Here is a 20,449-nt window from a genome sequence, read left to right on the forward strand (position 1 = left end):
CCACTATCCACTCCAGAACTCTTTTCGTCTTGCAAAACTGAAACTCAGTACCCATTAAACAGAAAAAAAATGTTGTACTGTATGTCAGCACGAGAGGCATGCATTCCATCTTCATCTCTAGAAAGCTTGGGCCAGAGATAGTCTTTTGTACCACCCTTGCCGTGGTGATACTTGGTTTTAGTTGGCTGTGACTACTAGGGATCTATGAGTTCAGTAAGTCACAAGCCTGTCCTGTGTGGAGAGGTTACCTGTAATGGTGTGATGTGGTTTCACTGTGTCTCCACCCACATCTCACCTTGAATTGTAATAATCCCCACGTGTTAAGGGCGGAGCCAGATGGAGATAATTGAATCATGGGGGCAGTCTACCCCATAATGTTCTCCTAGTAGTGAGTAAGTCTCAAGAGGTCTGATGATTTTATAAATGGGAGTTCCCCTGCTCAAGCTCTCTAGGCTGCCGCCATGTAAGATGTGGCTTTGCTCTTCCTTTGTCTTCCGCCATGATTGTGAGGTCTCCCCAGCCATGTGGAACTATGAGTTCATTAAACCTTTTTTCTTTATAAATTACCCAGTCTTGGGTATGTCTTTATTAGCAGTGCGAGAACAGACTAATACAGGTGGCACAGAGCAGAGATGGCATGAGATAGAAGAATGGCTCCTGACTTCAGAGTGAACGGGAGAGATGTAAGATTAGGTTGCCTGGTAGCATTATCCATGTACAGCAGCCTTCAGAGTAACGGGGATGCAGCTTTACATCCATTACGTAAAGAAGAAAGAGCTGTCTGGGAAGCTGATATTTTGGCTGTGGCTCTACTATGCCACGCATGTCAGCTGACTAGTCCACCTACAGATTCAACTCTTGCGCAAGAACAGATGCAGAGCCTGGAGGAGAAGGCAGCACTTAGCTCCACTTCCTTTCTTGGTCTGATTTCCGTGGCCATTAAATTAATATAATTAAATTAGGTTGACTGACCTATTTCTATTTTAAATTAGAATATTTTATCACGTTGCAAACGCGTTCTTAACAATACACTTTTAGTTTCACTTGTTTTTATGAACCAAAAAGTCCAAAACCTGGACAATAAGCTCAGCATAGTGAATTGTTTCAGTAAAGATTCGCTCTGGTTTTTGAAAAGGAAAATTCGTGTTAAGCCAGTTTCCTGTCTAGTCAGCAGAGTACAACAGAAGAGGAAAGATGGACAATGTTGATTCCTTCACGTCCTTAGGCTAAAATAAGATTTCCCATCTTGTGTTTTGCTCCACCTAGATTTTGTAGACACGCTTAAAAAAAATTTTTTTAAGTAGTATTGTTAATGAAATACTTTCAGTTTGTTTTAGATTTGCACAAAGTTTAGAATAAATATGCCCTGACTGGAGAGTGAATCATGCAATTAGTCACTGGACTGAGTGAGTTAGAACCACCTAATTAGGGTCAATGAGCTAAAAAATAAAAATAAAACAATTAAGGCTAGACGGAAGAGGAGGAAATGGTGACTTTCTGAAAAGAAAACAAGGTCTGGAGAGTATTGCCTTAAAAAGGTAAAATGTGCAAATTAACAAGATGGAAAAAACCGTTGAGTGTGGTTCTGAAAACTGAGCTAAGGGCACACGCGTCAGAAATGGCTTTGGAAGCCAAGGACCTCACTCCAGGGACCGGGCGGCCCTTTGTCATCTGAAGTCTTTGCATCCGCAAAGGATCCCGTAGGTTGCTCAGGATTGCCGGTGAATGAGATCCTCAGGTTAAATAAATATTTTGGTGACAGATCAAGGCTGCATATATCTATCATGCATGTATTTTCCACTTTTAATGCTATGAAATGCAATGAAAGACATCTAATATTAAAACTATGCTGAACATAATCTTTATTTTTTGAAGATATTTAACGATGTAAGGATTTAAAATATATGTATTGTGGGAACTGCAGTGTATTAGCTTCTTTGCATAGTAAGACTACCAAAAGCTCTAGTTAAACCGAAATTGAAGTCAAAGCAACAACCAAAAAGTTAACATTGTTTATTACCTTATTTATTAAATTATCATTTATATCACCTGGCAATTTCAGATTGACTATTTTTCAATAAAGAAGAGGCACATAGTTGGTGTAAATAGATGGAAATACATTTTCAAATTCAAAATATTTATTACCATTTAAATTTTCTTTTCTTTTTTTTTTTTTTTGAGATGAAGTCTCACTCTGTCACCCAGGCTGGAGTGCAGTGGCACGATCTCAGCTCACTGCAACCTCCGCCTCCCGGGTTCAAGCAATTCTCCTGCCTTAGCTTCCCGGGTACCTGGGACTACAGGCATGCGCCGCAATGCCTGGCTAATTTTTGTATTTTTTTAGTAGAGACCATATTGGCCAGGCTGGTCTTGAACTCCTGACCTCGTGATCCGCCCACCTCGGCCTCCCAAAGTGCTGGGATTACAGGCGTGAGCCACTGTGCCCGGCTTAAATTTTATTTTCTTCGGTGCTGCCCGGTTTGCTTTGGCTCCACGTGACTTCTGCTCATTTAAGCTTCCCATTATGTGGTAGCTAAAGGTTTTCTAGAATTTTCTAGATGTTAACATGCTTAATACAAGTTCTTTGTCTTTAGGAACCATATTTCTATTTCTACAGATCTCATAGCCTTGTTGTATTGTATGCACGGTAGGCAATGGGAAAATAAGTATTCAATGAATGTCAGTGAGAAAAGAAAGAAACGAGGGCTATTTGTGTATTACTCATTCAAATGGAAGGACCAGGGACATGGAATGAATTATATTTTCCATATTTTATGTATTTCATATTTATTTTTATAATAAATTATGAATGACTTAAGGCTGCTAAATATTCTTCTTAGGTTCCTTTGGAAAAGGCAAGAGTTTCTGAAGTTGTAGCACATTTCTATAGCTACATAGCATTACGCTTGTCAATTAATTAGACCATTTGGTTTCAAGAGGTGCTGGTAAACTCTATTTATGTGTTCTGTTTTTTCACGTCTTAAGAGTGAGACTCCACTCTCAGGGTTATAGTGGAGAAGTGTGGTTTGGAAAGGAGGCCTCAACACACACTGACCTTGTACAGTTGACCACAGTGTCTCACAGGGTCCTGGAGAGATAGCTCTTGGCACCTTCTGCCACTGTTCAAATACCAGCGTATGTCATTGAGAAACCATGGCTTTGACAAGCAAAAGTTCAGCTTTTCCCTGTGGTATACCTCATTTTTTCTTCTTTAACCACAAATGTTGTACTTGTACTTTTAGGTAGGTCTTTTGGAAGCAGCATTTATGGTTTGCAGAGTAGCATTTTTGGTTTACCAGCCATTATCTTCCATATTCTTATGGAGGGTTTTAGTTGCTGTTCTGCTCACATTTGCTCATGACCTTGGAAGGATGTCACATGGAAGTCTCCCAGATGGATCTCTGACCACTTGTCAAATGCAGAGAAGGTTTGCCGCAGATCTCTTCCACATGTTCGCTATTCTGTAGGGTTTGTTATGTGCAGTTTCTATTTACATTATGTTTAAGTTTTCAAACCTGGTTTTAAAGATACAAATCAGATAGTGTTATCCTTAGAAGGTGATGTTTTCAAGAGTGATTTCTTTGGGTTTTGGGAGCTGTGCAGCAGCATTTCAGAATCTATCGTTTATAAATAGTATAAATTCTTCCATTTATTTTTGAAAAGTGGCTTTGCAAGTGAGTGCAGTTATGAAAACTACACTTTAGTTTCATTCTGGCTGGCTGAGATTAGTCTAAACATGAAGATTTTTTAAAAGAAATGTCTGGTGTCTGACAAAAGAGATGAACAGCTATGATTGCTATCGTAGAGACTATTTAATAGTCCCTCTGTGAAATGGAAGTAATATTAAATTAATCAATAGAATGCATTTGTTGAATGCATAGTGAGTGCGTGGTTAGATCCTATCCCACAGGAAAGAATACCTATTTGCTATCCTTGTTGCTGGAAGTATCGGATAGATCCCCCCGGTCTGGGGCACGAATACAGTGTAGCTGGGTTAGAGTGGATGCAAACCCCTGCCTGCATGGCCGACCTCCGCATTTCCAGTTGCACCTGTAAATACACCAGGGCTTCAACCCTCTTTAAACTTCCCAATGTTCTTCAAACTCCCTGTGCACATTCTCATCTCCATATTTGGTTCCCTTGCTTTCTCTTTCTGGAATTTCCTCCTTTGCTTTCCCGGGCACTGACATCCTCCCTGTGGTTCTGGGCTCTGAGGTCCAGTTCACCTGCTCCCTCGAGGATGCACGTTCACAGTGCCTGCTGGTTCCTGACGGGACAGCACCACTCAGCAAGTGGCCATCCTCCTCTGCCATCTTCACCTCTTCCTCCCGGGTATCATCCTCGTCCAAAATCATTTTTCCTTCTCCAGCATCTTGTAGTTTTGTTGCAATCATCCTGTGGAGTCATTTAGTTTTTTTGATGTGTTTCTCCCCCCAGACTAACATACGCCCGAAGGTAGAAACCACGCCGTATTCACCCTGTCGCTTGGGGCCCAGGACAACTCTTGAACATCTTAAACATTATATAGGTGTCTTGTCTCTAGCTGGAGATTTCATGGGGAGGAGGCTGAAATGTTAGATAAGATTTTAAAACAGTTAGGTAAGATTTAATAGATAAGAAGAACATGAGATATACAGCTTGATTTGTAGAATAAAAATCTTCACATAAAATTTGTCTAATTGACAGTAGAATTACCAGCTAAGAAAATGAGACCTATCACCTTCTCCTGTCATAAGATAAGGTCAGTTACAGGCTTTTCTTTCCTTTGCCTCCTTCCCCCTCCCTTCCTGCCTTCCCCCTCCCTTCCTGCCTTCCCCCTTCCCTTCCTTTCCCTCCTTTCCCCCTGTTCCTGGTGGAATCACCATCCTTTCAGTGGTACTCATTGGGAAGCCTCCTGTCTTCCCCCCATGACACTGAATTGGTCCTTGAGCCATGACCCGCCTCCCTCCCTTGCACTCTTCTTCTCCCACCTTCCCGCGGCTGCCCTGCTCTTGCTCCCATCCCCAAGGGCAAGGACTTCCTTGCAAGTCTCCTCACTTTCCTTCCCTCCTCATGCTAATACACTTGACACAAGTCTCACCGATGAATGTCACCAAAATCCAACGAATGGGATAGGTCTCCCTCATCTCTAAACCTTTAGACCCTACCCAAGGCCTGCTAGAAAATGAGGTGGAAAACACTTGGCCTTTTGTGGTCACAGGCAGCTGCCCCACCAGTGTCCTTGAAGCACTCTGGCCTTCAGGCAGCCCTGTGCAGGGCTGAAGCCGACACCTGGGCTGTTCTGCCGGCACACAGACCTCCTCCCCGGGAACTGTGCTGCTGCTGGCTTGTCCGGCCACCTTCCTTGTAATGGGCTTAGCATGGTAGGGGCCACAGTTTCTCTCCTCTTAACTGGCAAGCTCCTTGAGAACACAGCTCATGTCTAAGTCATCCTTTACCCTCCAGATTGCAAGTACAGGGGCAAGCACGTAGTAAGTGCTCATTAAATTGCTCCAAGCGAGGAAGAGTAGGGGCCTGTTCAGTTGCATATTCCCCAGTTCTGTGGAAAAGGAGGGCTTACCTAAGTCTGCTTTTTAGAAGAGGAATTTATCTTTTTAGGATGGGGACACACAGAGAATGGCACGAGGTCATATAACTTGGGTTACATTCCAAATCTCCACTGGAAGAGATTAGTGATGTCACTATTCTGGGGGAGAAGATGAGCACAAAATCAGCAATGATTAAAATATTTAATTGTTTAAAGAAAAAAAGTGGTAATACTGCCACCACTGGTTTTACTAAACTCTGTTTTTGAGTTGCATGTCCGTCATGCTTGAAATATTTCACTAGTCACTTAGGCTTTTCATGTTTCCTTTTAAAGTATGTTACAAACTGTAGGACTCCTTAAAGGATCAGCTAGTGGAACGCAGTGGGATAAATAGAACATGGGCGCTGCTGTGTCTTCTTCAGAGCAAAGCCACCCTCCCAATTCTGTGCTGTGTTATCACTTCCCAGAGGCAAACGGAGCCTTCGAGATACACTTCAAAGAGAGTTCTGTTGATGGGAAAACTATCTGCATACTCCCTCTTGCTAGCCGTCCAGTAAACCTATGGATCATGGTATTAAGCTAGACCATTTGTTGGGAATTTCTCGCTTACTGTGACAATATGCAGTGCACTTCCTGGACCACAGAGGGACAGACAGCAGCTGTTGGCTAAGTGCTCCTCTGATAGGAGCTAAGTGCTCCTCTGGTTTCAAATCTAGACCCAGTTGGGAGTTCTTCTGAAGGCTGAATGCAGTAAAGGTTGTGGGTGGGGTCAGAGGGCATGGAGTTTTCCATGTGTGGTATCACGTTGGCGCTCAAAAAGTTTTATATTTTGGAGCACTTTGTATTTTGGATTTTGGGGTTCGGAATATTCAAACCGTAGTGCATTTCTTTACAAGCCTTCTCCTACTCCAGTCAATCATGTTGATGGGCATGAAGACAGCACATTATACTTTATATATATATAGACACACACATACATATATACATATAATTATATTTATATATAATATATACATATAATTATATTTATATATAATATATACATATAATTATATTTATATATAATATATACACATAATTATGTGTAGAAACATGCTTTAAAATTAAATGTTATTATAAATTTGGAGATTGTAGATGGAACAGATTAAAATATAATTTATTTGGCTGGGAGTGGTGGCTCACGCCTGTAATCCCAGCGCTTTGGGAGGCTGAGGTTGGTGGTTCACCTGAGGTCAGGAGTTTGAGACCAGCCTGGCCAACATGGCAAAACCACGTCTCTACTAAAAATAGAAAAATCAGCCAGGCATGGTGGCAGGCACCTGTAATCCCAGCTACGTGGGAGGCTGAGACAGGAGAATTGCCTGAATCTGGGAGGGGGAGGTTGCAGGGAGCTGAGATCTGCCACAGCACTCCAGCCTGGGCAACAGAGCAAGACTCCACCTCAAAAAAAAAAAAAAAGTGATTTATTTATGACTAGGAATTAATAAAGAAGACACTTATGCCCAGTTGTTGGAATTTCTGTAAGTCTTCCCGTAAACGTGCTATCACTTTTCAGACAGCAATTATAGACTCCTTTATCAGAGTCAGTGTTACTGGGACTAAGGAGAATTAAGGCGGAGAAGACTGTGCCTCTGCTGTAAGTCAGGCGTGGGTTCAAGGTTTTATGCTATCAGGCTGTGTGGCCAAGATCTCAAAAGTTAAACTCCTGTCTGCCTCAGGAATGTGCTGTCTTAATTCTGTACCGGCTCGCACCCATGCCTCTCTGGCAGCCTGTTCTTGCTGTCTTTCCCTCATCCTGGGTTCTTCCTAGGTGAACAGCCCTGACTTTTCGCAACTCAGCTGAAGTGCGCCCTACTTTGGGGGTCCCCGAGTCCCCCTCTGGCATGCCCGTGGGTCTCTGCTCACCTCCCTTGCAGCCCACGTTGTATTGTAATTTCACCTTTCCTTATCCGGCTTGCTCACACACTCAACTCTCTATTCTTAGCATTGGGGGGTGCCAGGCCCATGCAGGCGTGCAGTAGGTGGGAAGTAAATCTCACCATCTGTTAAGAAAAAGATAAGTACGACTGGGCACTGCCAGGAGCTGTGAAGGAGTGCCTGGCACAGGCCTGCTGGTGCTTCCCCTGCCCCACCTACTCACCCCAGTCTTGGGCATGGGGCCTTGGGGCTGTCTTGCATGGGCTGGGCTTGGGAGTCAGATGTTGAAAGTGAAGGCAGAAGCCCACATGGCCGGTGCAGGCCAGGGTGGCACCAGAGTGTGGAAGGAGTAGGCCATGGAAGATGAATACCGGGAATAGCTGGAAGAACTCCCTGCCCTCCAGCATAGCTGGGAGCTGCACAGTTCTCGAAAGTTGGAAGAAATAGTCCAACATCGTTTTTCATGCCTGTCTGGGTAAAATTTGCTGTTCCTCAAAGGGTGCCTGTAAAATAGGCATTGGTGGAATGAAGGGGCTAAAGATGAAGGTTACAAAGGATGGGAGCAGGGCTGGTGGGAAAAGAATCCGGGGAACCCGGGAGAGTAGCTAAGAGTGACAACTCTATGGGTGGGAGATTCCTCCTCTGGAATTAGGGAGTTTGAGTTTCATTGAGAGAACAAAATGTCTCTCAAGTCTACATATTTGCCTGGAGCCGACACTTGGTTTGGGAGGGGCTCCGTGGGACCCGGATGCTGGGGACGCGCTGGCCTTGCCCCACTGTGCTAGTGCGTCAGGCCAGTGACTCACAAGCACGGGAAGGCTCGTCCCAGGTCATGCCTCCCAATGGTGTTTCCACCCATGGGTCCCAGCGGACACACACGAAGCCCACCAACTCATTTCACACACAGCCATCCAAGGAACCACTGACCCATGGCAACTAATCATAGTCACATCTGCTTGCAGCTGGACAAAGACCAGTGACCTGGAGGTGAAGTGCTGGTCTTCATGGTCATTCCCTCCAGGCCATCCTGCTCCCCAAGCAGGAACATTTAATGTCCACCCCCGTTTAGTGGGAGAAAGGGAAGAAAAGAAGTGAAACATGAGTCAACAAAATTGTATGACAGGGAAAATGAGACCAGAACTGCAGTCACATGTCGTTCCTAAGAGAAGCCAAGAAAACACGCTCATTTCCTCAAGGCGTGTGGTTTCTTGGGAGCCTTTCTGCTCTGCCAACTCAGTCTCTAATTGAGAAGCAGAATAGAGCATGTACCTCACATGTACAAATCTTAGTCATACTACAGCACAGAGAGAGACATGTTACATATTAGAAATTCACTGTTTCTCACATTTTTTGTGCTTTTTTTTTTGCCAAGAATGTATCAACTCTTGTTGTTTTCAAATTAGGGCAGAAATATTGTGTAACTCTAAATAGTAGTAGGGACTGTTTTGTTTCTATGTCTTCCATTATTAAATGGAACAGAAATATTATTTTATTTACCTAAATTGTCCTTTCAGGGGAGTTAATGAGGAATAATTATATTCACATCTTTTGGATCACATCTATCTTACATTAGTCAAAACAAAATGATGATGATAATAAAACAAATGCAGATGAAAGCACAATGATTTTGAATTCTGTGAGAATAAGAGAGAAAAGTTAATTTTACCTTTAAAACCACAATACTAAGTATATTTTCGGAAGTTGAGAGATGTTATGCAAATGTAAACTTTTAAAAAATCATTATTTGTGCTACAACATTTGGCCTATATTTTACTACTTTGTTAGTAATTTTTAAATGCCATGGACACTTTTTTGGGGAGCTAACTTCTATTGAAGTTTAGAAACTTACAGAAACATATCAAAGGCAAAGGGCACAGCTCAGTGCATTTTCCCCAAAGAGAACATACCAGTGAACCCAGACTATGAACCAGAACATTACCAGAAGGCACGAAGTCCCTGGGGTCCTCTTCTAGTCATTAGCCCTCAAGAGTAACCAGGGTCGAAGGTCATCTTGTTAGGCTTTGACTTTTATAGGAATGGAGTCACCCAGTTTGTCTTCTTTTGTGCCTCGTTCAGCTTGCTGCGGGTGCTGTAGCTGGACTGCCCTGGTGTGACCAGGAACTCCCTTCCATGAATATACCCCATCGTTTCTCAGTCCCTTGAACTGTTTCCAGCTGGGGCGATTGTGGATAGTGCTGCTGTGAACAGGCTTGACCACGTCCCTTTTTCTCTAATTTTATTGAAATACAACAAAGTGCAAAAATCACAAGTGCACAGCTCGATGAATTTTTACCGACGTATACACCCGTGTAGTCACCGCCTGCAACAAGCAAAGAATGTTTCCTGCACCCCAGAAACCTCCCTCGTCCCCACCTTTGTCACAGCCCCGCAGAAGGTCATCACAATTCTGACTTCTTTCCCCATAGACAGATGCCCCGTTCTTGAATTTAATATGATGGGATCATACAGAGTGTGCTCTCTCTGGAGAAGTTTTAAGATTCTTTTTTAAGGCATTCCTGGGCCCTGGGGGTCCGTGGAGATGGGGAGAGCCATTTCACAGAACCTCACAGCCACAGCGGTTAAAACAAGCATGACACAAGCAGCACAGGCAAACAGGACAGAAGCTAGGAAGTCCATTCTCCATATACAGTCTGTGAGGTTTCGCTATCTGAAAAAAGTGTGCCTGCTGCATCTGTGTGTAGTTAACTTTTATTCAACACACCAGCATTTTGTGTGTGTGAATGAAGTGGAATTTAAAATAATAGAATTGAGGCTGGGTACGGTGGCTCACACCTGTAATCCCAGCATTTTGGGAGGCTGAGGCGTGTGGATCACGTGAGGCCAGGAGTTCGAAACTAGCCTGGCCAATATGGCGAAACCCCATCTCTACTAAAAATACAAAAAATTATCCTGGCATGGTGGCCCGTGCCTGTAGTCCCAGCTACTAGGGAGGCTGAGGCAGGAGAATCGCTTGAATCCAGATGGCAGAGGTTGCAGTGAGCCGAGATCGCACCACTGCACTGCAGCCTGCGCGACAGAGCCAGACTCCATTTTAGAATTGAAAAGATGAGACCCCAGCAGGACGTGATAAAGGTCAATGTGGTTTTGTTCAACTTGCCTCAGTTGGAGCACCGTGCCAGTGCGTCCCTGCTGTGTGGCCGTGGGGCTTATCCCTGGGAGTGGAATTTCGGGGAAGGAGCCGGGGCCGGGGCCCAGCTTCAGCGGAGGCGCCCAAGCGGCTTCCAGAGGGGTTGGGGTTGGGAATGTTCCGCTCGCAATCCCACCGGGAGCGTGTGGGGCCCGCGCTTGCTGCGCACTTTTAATTCTGCCCAAGTAGCCCTAAAATACAGTCTGTTGTCTCCATACACTTATTTAGTTGGGTAGGTCTTATTTAAAAGACTCCCCGAGGAAGTGCTGCAACCAGGAAGAGCCCTCGACGGCAGTATCACCAGGAAAGTATTTTGACATTTTGCACAGCATAGGGAATGCGAGAAAGAATTTGAAAGATAAGCTGTTTAGACTTGGCAGATCTCCACATGTCCCTATTTGGTGGGATGTGAAACACATAAAAATTGTTAAAGCTGTGATGTTAAAGGTCTATTTTCCATCAAAAGCAGGAAAAAAATCGGAAAATTGAGGACTTCATCCTGTGTAACTCATTGCAAATATGCCTTCATCAGAAGACATGTCCCAGTTAAATTGTGTAACACTGCACCCTGCTCCCCTCCCTCCCTCCCTCTCTCTCTCTCTCTGCCACACACACACACACACACACACACACACACACGAGTAGCATAGCAGCTGGTGTTCTTCGGTTCAGTTAAAAAGGCATTCTCCAAACAGAACGAGTGAGCTTTCCTCTTCTTGCATCCTCTCGAATGGAATTCACTTTAATCTTGAGAAGAGCGCCCTCTTGGTCTGTAGATCCGAGAAAACCAGAAATAGGCTTTATTTCATATTAAAACCATTGATTTCTCTTCCTCCCGTTTCTTCTTTGGCACTCGTACTGTGTATTGTAAAATCTTTGTGTATTTTAAGAACTTAATATGCTTTATAACATTAATACTGATGGTGGATCTCTGAATATCTTAATTGGAGCATGAAAGAGAAGTTTCACAGTATTAATTATTTTAACATATCCTGAAAAGTTTAAGAGACTTTTAGAGAATATAAAGGATATTTGGTTTAGGGATTACTTTGTGGTACCTTTTGCATTCCTTTCATATTGTATTTTTTGTTTTCGTTTAAAGTTGATCTCTGCTATTGAAGTTATGTGTGCGTGTGTGTGTCTGACAGTCCATTGGGGACTATTATTATTTTCTTTTCTGTTTCAAACACAGTTATTTCAGTTCAGCTTCCATTTGAAGACAACTTATTATACTCTGTAGGCCACATGGTCTATGGGGAAGAGGCTAAAAGGACTTTCAAAACTGACTTGGTTTTCATTAAGTTTGTCTACAGTTTTAGGGGCATGAATAATAAATTCACCCCCAACCCCAAGAGCTTTCTAGGGTCCTCTTTTTCCTCATCGGTCTGGGGTACCCGTGTTGCTGTTGTCCATGGCTTGTCTACTCCTATAAGAGAGACCGAGACCCCTGCCTTTCTTTCCTTTGAGAACTCCCAGCCATATTCCCCGTCTTCCAAGTGGAGACTGCCTTTGTGACTGACTTTCATCCTCATGACCACTTGGGTTAAGTGTGTGCCTCACAGGAAGGCAACACAGGCATTGCTCCAGGAACTTGGAACTCATTGACCCTAGAACACCAATGAGGGGAAAACCAGGAAGAGGATGAGTACTGCACAGAATGTACCAGTTCTTCCCATTCTAGAATCTGAAAGAGATGGTGTGGGAGCTCATCTGTGGGGTCATCCAGACATGGGGAGAATGCAGAGCCCTCATAAAGGCCCTCAGATATGCAGCCAGCAGGGAGCCGGTGGAGTCCACCAGTCTGCATATAGCTTTAGATTTTTCTGGGAGTCCAGATGCAAGGTGTAATTCGTCAGGGAATGATGAAATGGTGACATAGCTTTTCATATGTCAGGTCACCAGTGAAATTGTGAACCTGGGTAACCTGCATTATTTATGTACCCCTTTTAAACACAGTAATTTAGAACAGTGAATTAAGACTTGCATTACTTGACTTTTATTTTAATTCATCATTTTAAGCTTATACATTACACCAGAGTGAAAGGCGTAATCAGGTCATCTTTTGTATTTTTTTTCTTTTTAGCAGAGAACCCTTGAATTGCAGCTAAAATACCTTCATATGCCAGGGTGATACCCAGCACAGGCCCTTATATGACAGAAAGGACCAGAATAGTGATATTTTAAAATAGATTTTATTTAACAAAGTAAACACACATCTTAGGATATTTGTTTGTCATTCTTGTCATTCTAAAGGCTAGTTTTTGTTTTGTTTTGTTTTGTTTTGTTTTAACAAAACCATTTACATAAAATGCTAGGCCACCCAGAATGTGACACAAAAATCATGGTCTTAGACATCTTTTATTCTGAAAAGCTAACCCTAATTTAGATATTTTTGGAATGATCAATTTTTTAGAATTGCCTTCAGGGGCCAGAATTGATAATAAAATTCCCTACACACATAAAGCCATACATGTTTTTGGTCCAGGATTAAAAAAAAATACTTGCTTATGAAAAAGCGTTAAGGTGATGGGGGAAGGCCAGGGGTCGGGGGTCAGTCCTTTCTCATCTCTGATTTTCCCCAATGTTCCTTAGTACGTGAAGTGGTCCCCAGGGTAAAACTACCCACCCGCCTGTCACCGGCACCGGCTGGGGGTGTTTCTGTACCAAAAGCACAAGAAGCATCTTGAACCGAGCCTTGCAGCCTCTTATCTGCAGTCCCAGGCAATGGAAGCATTCACGGATGGCTTAAGGGCCCAGTTCCAGGAAATTCATTTTTATAACCTCCCTCAAATTGCAGAAAGATAAGCTTCTGAGATTTTATCAACCTTTCGGAAAACTCCAGATCACCAAATAGCCGTTTTCAGCTTCAATCCCTTAAATCCCTGCTTAATCTGCTCTTTCCCAGAAAGCAGCAATTGACTCACAAGTCGAAAATCTACACTGCTTCAGGCTGGTGTTGAGTTTCTGCCAGCTAAGCCCAGATGACGGCTGGACATTTCCTAAATGGACTCTGCAGATACGTGAGACTTAGCCTGGTGGGTTTTCCTTTTGATATCTGTAGGAGGGGGATGAAACACAGCAGAGTTTAAAGAACAGTGATGTGTTTCCAAACTTGGCTTAAACGCAAACAGGTTGTGGGCAGTGGCATAATCCGAGCAAAGAGGCTGCCCCAGAACCCCAGGGACTTGGAGATGAACTGGTGATGGAATAGCTGGTCTGGACGGCCCAGGTGCCAGGTGCCAGCGCACTCCCCAGAGTCCCCGGCTCTTCCCTGGCTACTCTGTGATCTGGAACAGTCAGGCAGTTATTGCCGAGTTCCCTGTTTGGAGCTTTGTCCCACAGCGCTGTTGTGCACGAATGCACTGTGCACTGAGGTGCGCGGTGCCACTGGATTTCCATCTACAGTTGTTATTTAAGGTTGCTTAGGTGGGTAACACCAGTAACAGCACCAAGAATACAACCATAATTGGGTACTGATTTCATCAGTTCTAAGATGTGCATTTATTAATGTTTTAACAACTCTGGAATTGGGATAGATCTAACAATTGATAATGTGTCATTGTTTAATTAGTACCATTCTTTATTTCTTAGTATGGGTTTTATAATTGGTGTCGTCTTAGATGAAATACAGCTCACATCAGGCTCAATGCTACGGGAGCCTGGTGTGAGCTGTATGTGGGGCAGCCTCCAAAGCACTCAGGGTGTACTGGGGAGACACAGAAGTAAACAAAGTAAACAACGAGAAACATGATAAGCCTGACAATAGAGACATGCAGTCAGCAATTCGCAGGAGCCAGGTAGGGAGCAGGTGACCCTCACCTGGGGATTAGACACATGGTAGTGCTGGCTGAGTTAGGTACCTCTGGTGAGGTCTCTCAGTACCGGTATTTGTCCATTTTGGAAGAACCTCCTGGAACACAGGTTACAGATTTTGGCCTCATCTCTTTGGACGCCTCTGAGTGGTCACCAAAACCCAGATTATGAAGCAAATCTGTGCACATGGATTGATTTAAAATGTTAGGAGGTTATGAGAGTGTAGGCTGAAAGTTGCCTAAAATGTGAGTCAGAGAAAAACACAGACCCATCATCTCTGGAGTTTGCTTGGACTGTTGTCAGCTGTCCCCATTTCCAAAATATAAAATTGAGAACAGCTTACTGTCTTGGAGGCACTTGTTCAGATTTAGCTTTACAAAATAAATATCTCCAGATGTGATTGTTTTATGCAGAAGTCTCCATGGCAATGCAGCTGAGGCTTGAATATGTTGTTAAAAATATACACTTTGCATGATCACAATACTATTAGTGGCATGATTTTATTTTCAGGAAATGATAATCACCTGAAGTAGAATATAAGTAAACATTTTGTATCAGACTTAAAGCAGAGCCTCTAATAAAGCTTATTAACTCGATTATTAATCTCATACCTCTTTACATTCTATGCACAATACTTGTGTCTGTCATGGTTTAAAACTGGGATTCTTCTAAGGAAATTGCAAATGCGTGTATGTACCGACATATTTCTATCTTTTCATGTGATGGCAATTTTACATAATGGAAGTTGAAGTTGGGTTCTAATTTCAACTTTGTCCTAGCGTGTTATAATAAATCTTCTAATTCAGTTTCCACATCTGTAAATGGGGATGGCACTACCTGTCTTGAAATGATTGTTATGATCATTAAATAAGATGATCGCTGACTGTGCGTGGCACCTGGTAGGCGTTTGAACACGTGGTAGCTTGCTTCCTCTCCAGCTTTTATCACACGCTTGGATTCATTTCCTTCCATTTTTAACATTAATTTTTATGTTAGAAGTGAACTACAGGCTGGGCACAGTGTCTCATGCCTATAATCCCAGCACTTTGGGAGGCTGAGGCGGGTGGATCACCTAGGTCAGGAGTTCGAGACCAGCCTGGTCAACATGATGAAACCCCATCTCTACTAAAAATACAAAAAATTAGCTGGGTGTGGTAGTGGGTGCCTGTATTACCAGCTACTTGGGATGCTGAGGAAGGAGAATCACTTGAACTGGGGAGGTGGAGGTTGCAGTGAGCCAAGATTGCACCATTGCACTCCAGCCTGGGCAACAAAAGCAACACTTTGTCTAAAAAAAAAAAAAAGTGAACTACAAGAATATTTTGTTGTCGACTGTTCTTTAATGCAACATTCAAGCTTTAATTGAATTCAAAAAGGAGTTCTTTAAGATTGGGGCTTAAAAATCAGCTCATTCCTTTATTCTGTTCTGTACAAACTTTTTTTGTGTGGTCATGTGTCCTTGAGACCGCACCGTTGGGAGCTCTCAGCCTCCCGTGGTCTTAGGTTTGACACCTCTAAATAAGAAGCATGACATTCGGGTAGCTTTGCAAATATGGGTGGTGCCCTGTTAAACTTATCCCCGAGGGTGTCAACTTCAAATAGAAACTAACAAAGGACAAAAAGTATAGTTGACATTGTTCACTTTTTGGGCTGAGTAACACTTGGATTTGTTCTACTCAAGGATCTTTTTTTGTCTATTTGGGCAGGGGATCTGCACCCTAAGCGGAACTGCATGACAGCCCCATGGAAACCAGTGCAGATAAGATTGTGTCCGAAGGACAGGGCAGGCTTCGCTCATAAACAAGTCAAGATGCCAGAATCATCTCCATTTGCATATTGCCCTCGCTTTGAAAGTGTTCTTCTATTTAAAGATGTTTTCTCTTCCTTCCAGGGTGGCTGTGCTGGCTCTGGCTGTGGCAAATGTGACTGCCATGGAGTGAAGGGACAAAAGGTGAGTTGCCGAAATTTAAATCACAACATTTCTTTTTGAATTGGACAGTAAGTACAACATTAACCGTAACCGAATAATCAGCAATTCAGGTGAAAGCCTTATTACTGTTTTGATAATTTCCCCAGAGCAATACAAATGAAGCCAAGCCAGGCTTGACATTACTTCTGAGTAGTAATATTGTTATAATAGCTCTTCTCCAAAGAATGTAATAGCATGTGACAATTAATGTAGAAAAAGATATTTGGTTTATTTGCCTTTTCGACTCTAAGAGTAACAAGTATAGTGGCAGAAAATCTGTTGAATCTATTGTATTTTTTGAATTGATTTATAAGAACTAATTTTAGCATTTTTCTGGAAAAAGAAACTAGTTCCTATTCTACTTGAGGGCCTTCTCTTCAAATTAGTATTTTTAAACCATCTTTTAATCCATCACACGCTTGTCTAGATTTATTTATAAAAATACTGCCTGGGAAACTTAGTGTTTCCCAAATGTAAAATTAAAATATATTTCTTTCCAAGCAAACTCTTCCCCTTCCTCTCATTTAAGAACCAGGGCTCCAGATAAAGATGTTTCTCTGGAAGGCAAGTTGAATCTGTGCATTTCAGCTGGTTGGAAAGAGGGTGCCTGACTGTTTTTTTATCCAGAAAACAGTGCAGCGCCCTGGTACTGTCTGTGGGTCACCATGGAAACCAGGTGTGGCCATGAGGAAACGCCACCACCTTAAGCCACTCGGCCTCTGGTGCAGGTGTGCGTAGCAGGTTGGGACCCTGTAGAATGGAGTGTGCTCTGTAGGATACTGTTTCCAGAAAGCTGAAGGTGTCATTCTGGCCAGCGTGTGAATTCTTACTTCCCTCCCTGGCGTGCCAGAGGTTTTATGGGGCCACAGACTGATGCTTTTGAAATTCAGCAAATTCTAGTTTACAGAAAATTCTGTGGTTTCTTTTTGGCTATTTGCTGAAATGCCAACATTATTATTTTAAAAAATATGCCTGGTAGTTGGTGGCACTAGTGTTAACCTGGATAGTTTTTGAATGAATGGAGTACGTAAGGGAAGTTTCAACATCTTTTCTTATCAACTCTAATTTATCTTCATGCTCTGTTTGTTCTCTTACTTGGGAATTTTTTCTAGCGATTTCCAGTGTGCACGTTCAAGACTTATTTTAAAGTAGAGGCAAGTGTTTCTCATGCCACAGACATTTTGTTAAAAACCTAACTTGAAATATACAAGTGAGCTCACCAAACTCATAAAAATGTCCTCAAAATGATAAAATAGAGAACTTTGGGGTCCCGACAAAGAGGAAGTTAAGGCCTGGATCATGATTACTGTGTTTTCCACGTGACTTTGAAAGCATCAGGGCTGGAGCCAAGTTGGCCTTGCTCCCTCCTAGGGACAGCAGGGTTGATGTCCACCTCCATTTCCATTTGTTTCTGTCCAGCTGGCAGGCCTTGGCGGCCCCTCCTTGGCTCTGGAGCTTTACAGACTTTCTTATTCCATCCACATCTACAAACTTATATGCATTTTTTAGGCCAGGCATGGTGGGTCACGCCTGTAATCCTAGCAGTTTGGGAGGCTGAGGCAGGAGGATCACTGGAAATCAGGAGTTTGAGACCACCCTGGCCAACATGGCGAAACTCAGTCTCTACTAAAAGTACAAAAATTAGCCCAGCGTCGTGGCACACGCTTCCAGTCCCAGCTCCTCAGGAGGTTGAGACAGGAGAATCGCTTGAACCCAGGAGGCAGAGGTTGCAGTGAGCCAAGACGCACCTAGGCGACAGAGAGAAGCTCTAACTCAAAACCAAAAACCAAAACCCAAAACACTTGTAATTTTTTTAGCCTAATTTATTTCAGTTTTTCCCAAAAATCCACTCATCAAAACATGACAGTGGAGAATGATAGGGTGTAGCCTTCCCTACCTATCAACTGACATCTCCACAACCTGGTAACACCCCTCAGAGCCAAGCCGCTTCCACTCTGAGTGGGCTACACATGTGTGGGGAAGACAGGGAAGGTGGTGTCCAGCACCTGGCCTGAAGGAAAGGGGCCTCCAGCATTTTATCTCAACATTGCCCAAGGAGGAGCCCTTGCTGGGGGCGGCCCCCTCCACCCAGGCGAGGTCCTTGCCTGTCCTGGCTGGGAGCCTTTGTGGGGCCTGCACCCTGCTCAGGACAGGAAGGCGGAGAAGCGTGGGGCCATGTGGAAGTTGTGTCCTAGGGAGGCTCCATGCCAGCTTCCTACAGGGGCCAGCTTTAGCCTTGACACTGGGAGTCAGCAGAGCCCAGGCCGGGACTGGGATGGAAGGAGCAGGATCCTGCTCTCCTCCTTGTGTGGCCTTAGCCAGGTTTCCCACCAAGGGACCCAGGCCAGGGAGCCCAGCACCTCCAGGACTTTTTTTGGCCTGATCTGCTCCTCTACACTCCTATTTCTCCATTGCCAACTTTGGAGTTCTTACTGTTTTTTTTAAATTTTTTTAATTCCATAAAGAACATTTAAAATAAAATGCTAGCAAGCTCTACCTTAGACCATTCTGAATTTGTGATTTAAAAGGCAGTGATGATTGGATGGGTTCAGAAGGCCTCTTGAAGTCTAGGCCTAGGATAATAGCTAAATGGTTTAGTATTATGTCATTTTAACAGAAATAGAGAAGGTCTATTTTTTTCTCATCTTGAGCATAAACATTTCACGTCCTATGGTTCACACAGCATTGAGAAAGGGAAAGAGCCCTTCCTCCCACTGACAGAGGAAATTTTAAACAAACTTCCCCTTATTGTCTTCGAAGTCCTGTTAAAATAATCAATTTAATGACGTGAAATGCCTCAAGCTTCACTGAGCTAGGGTTTCCCATCTGGTTCCCCTTCTCTCATCCCAAAGTCAGCTAAGAAGGAAATGTACTCTAGGCTGGCAGGCCAAGAGAAGAAATGGGTCCTCCTCAGTGGCTGCCACCTTCCACCTTCTGCACTTTCTGCCACCTTCTGCACTTTCAGAGTGTCCCAGCCCTAGAAATGCTGACCTAGTATAAAAACAAAATGACTAAAGGGTTGGAATAATGGAATGCACATCTACTGGTTTAAATCACTAGTCTGCTTATGAGCTGCAACTGAACGTCTGCTATCCTCATGAAGTTATTTTGATATTCCCAAATGTCTACATATTAAGTTGATTTTGATTGGTTGTTCTTTAAACAGGACAGTAGGAGGCACACCTCAGATGCAGTTAAGGTTACCAAGCTGGGTCAGAATGTCACAGCCTTCGAAATTTGGAAATTATTACTTCTAAGACATATTTTCCCACGTCTCTTTGAGGAGTACTTTGACACTATTTTTGCAAACCATCAGTATCCTCAACAGAAACTGGAGTATCTCCATTGCAAATCTCTTTTGACTAAGTTCTGCTTTCTATGGAGATATGACAGAATGGACAAAATGTCTTATATTCTATAGATACTATAAATACCTTTTAGTGCAACAGATCATTGCTGGTGTTGTAATCTCATAGTTTTCAAGTAATCAATAAATACTAGATAGCTTGATCTGAGTTCAACAGTTAAATTCAGCAGGTTTCTACTGGATTTCAGAGAGTCTTTGCTGAGTTGTTTATTTTCCCACTTGCTTGGAAAGCCACTCATATCTTCAGATGTTTTCTGTTAGGTAATTAATTTGGCCTTGCACACAGTGGCTCTGTGCTCCTCCAGAGACTGCAGCAGTGTGGGAATGCTGTCTGCTTGTACTGATTAGGGTTTTGAATGCTTGCCTTCACAGAAATAGCCAAAAGTTAAGCTCTTCTTTTGCATGATAATTTGATTTTCTCAAGTATTTAAGATAGTAGGAAAGGCGACACATTCCCAGAAGTTACTGCTTTATGCTAAGGAAATTAACCATTTATGTTTTGCTAAAATAGAGTTTGCACAAGATGTCTTTCAAATAATCTAACCTGGTAGCCCACGTTTCCATAACACTATCACCATAGTCTGTGACCCTGTAGTGTCCAAAAAAGGGAATTTAAAGTTAAACTAGAGATGGAAGACTGGTGTACATAAATAAATAACAAGGCGAGAGTAAACCATCAAATTCCAGGAGAAGCTGTTGAGAAAACAA

General features: G+C 43.1%; 1 protein-coding gene across 3 annotated transcripts in view; it reads left to right on the forward strand.

The window, feature by feature from the left end:
* Positions 1 to 20,449, forward strand: part of COL4A1 (collagen type IV alpha 1 chain) — a 157,149-nt gene that overhangs the window by 47,529 nt on the left and 89,171 nt on the right. For 2 of the 3 annotated variants that reach the window (XM_055244660.2, XM_055244664.2), the window contains exon 2: positions 16,297 to 16,356. In XM_055244660.2, the coding sequence (XP_055100635.2) occupies positions 16,297 to 16,356 (60 nt within the window). Of the gene's footprint in view, positions 1 to 13,525; positions 13,628 to 16,296; positions 16,357 to 20,449 lie in introns of those variants that run through there. The other variant, XM_055244661.2, reaches the window with a different exon arrangement.

Source organism: Symphalangus syndactylus, chromosome 15, assembly GCF_028878055.3.
Source record: "Symphalangus syndactylus isolate Jambi chromosome 15, NHGRI_mSymSyn1-v2.1_pri, whole genome shotgun sequence".
Lineage (NCBI taxonomy): Eukaryota > Metazoa > Chordata > Mammalia > Primates > Hylobatidae > Symphalangus > Symphalangus syndactylus.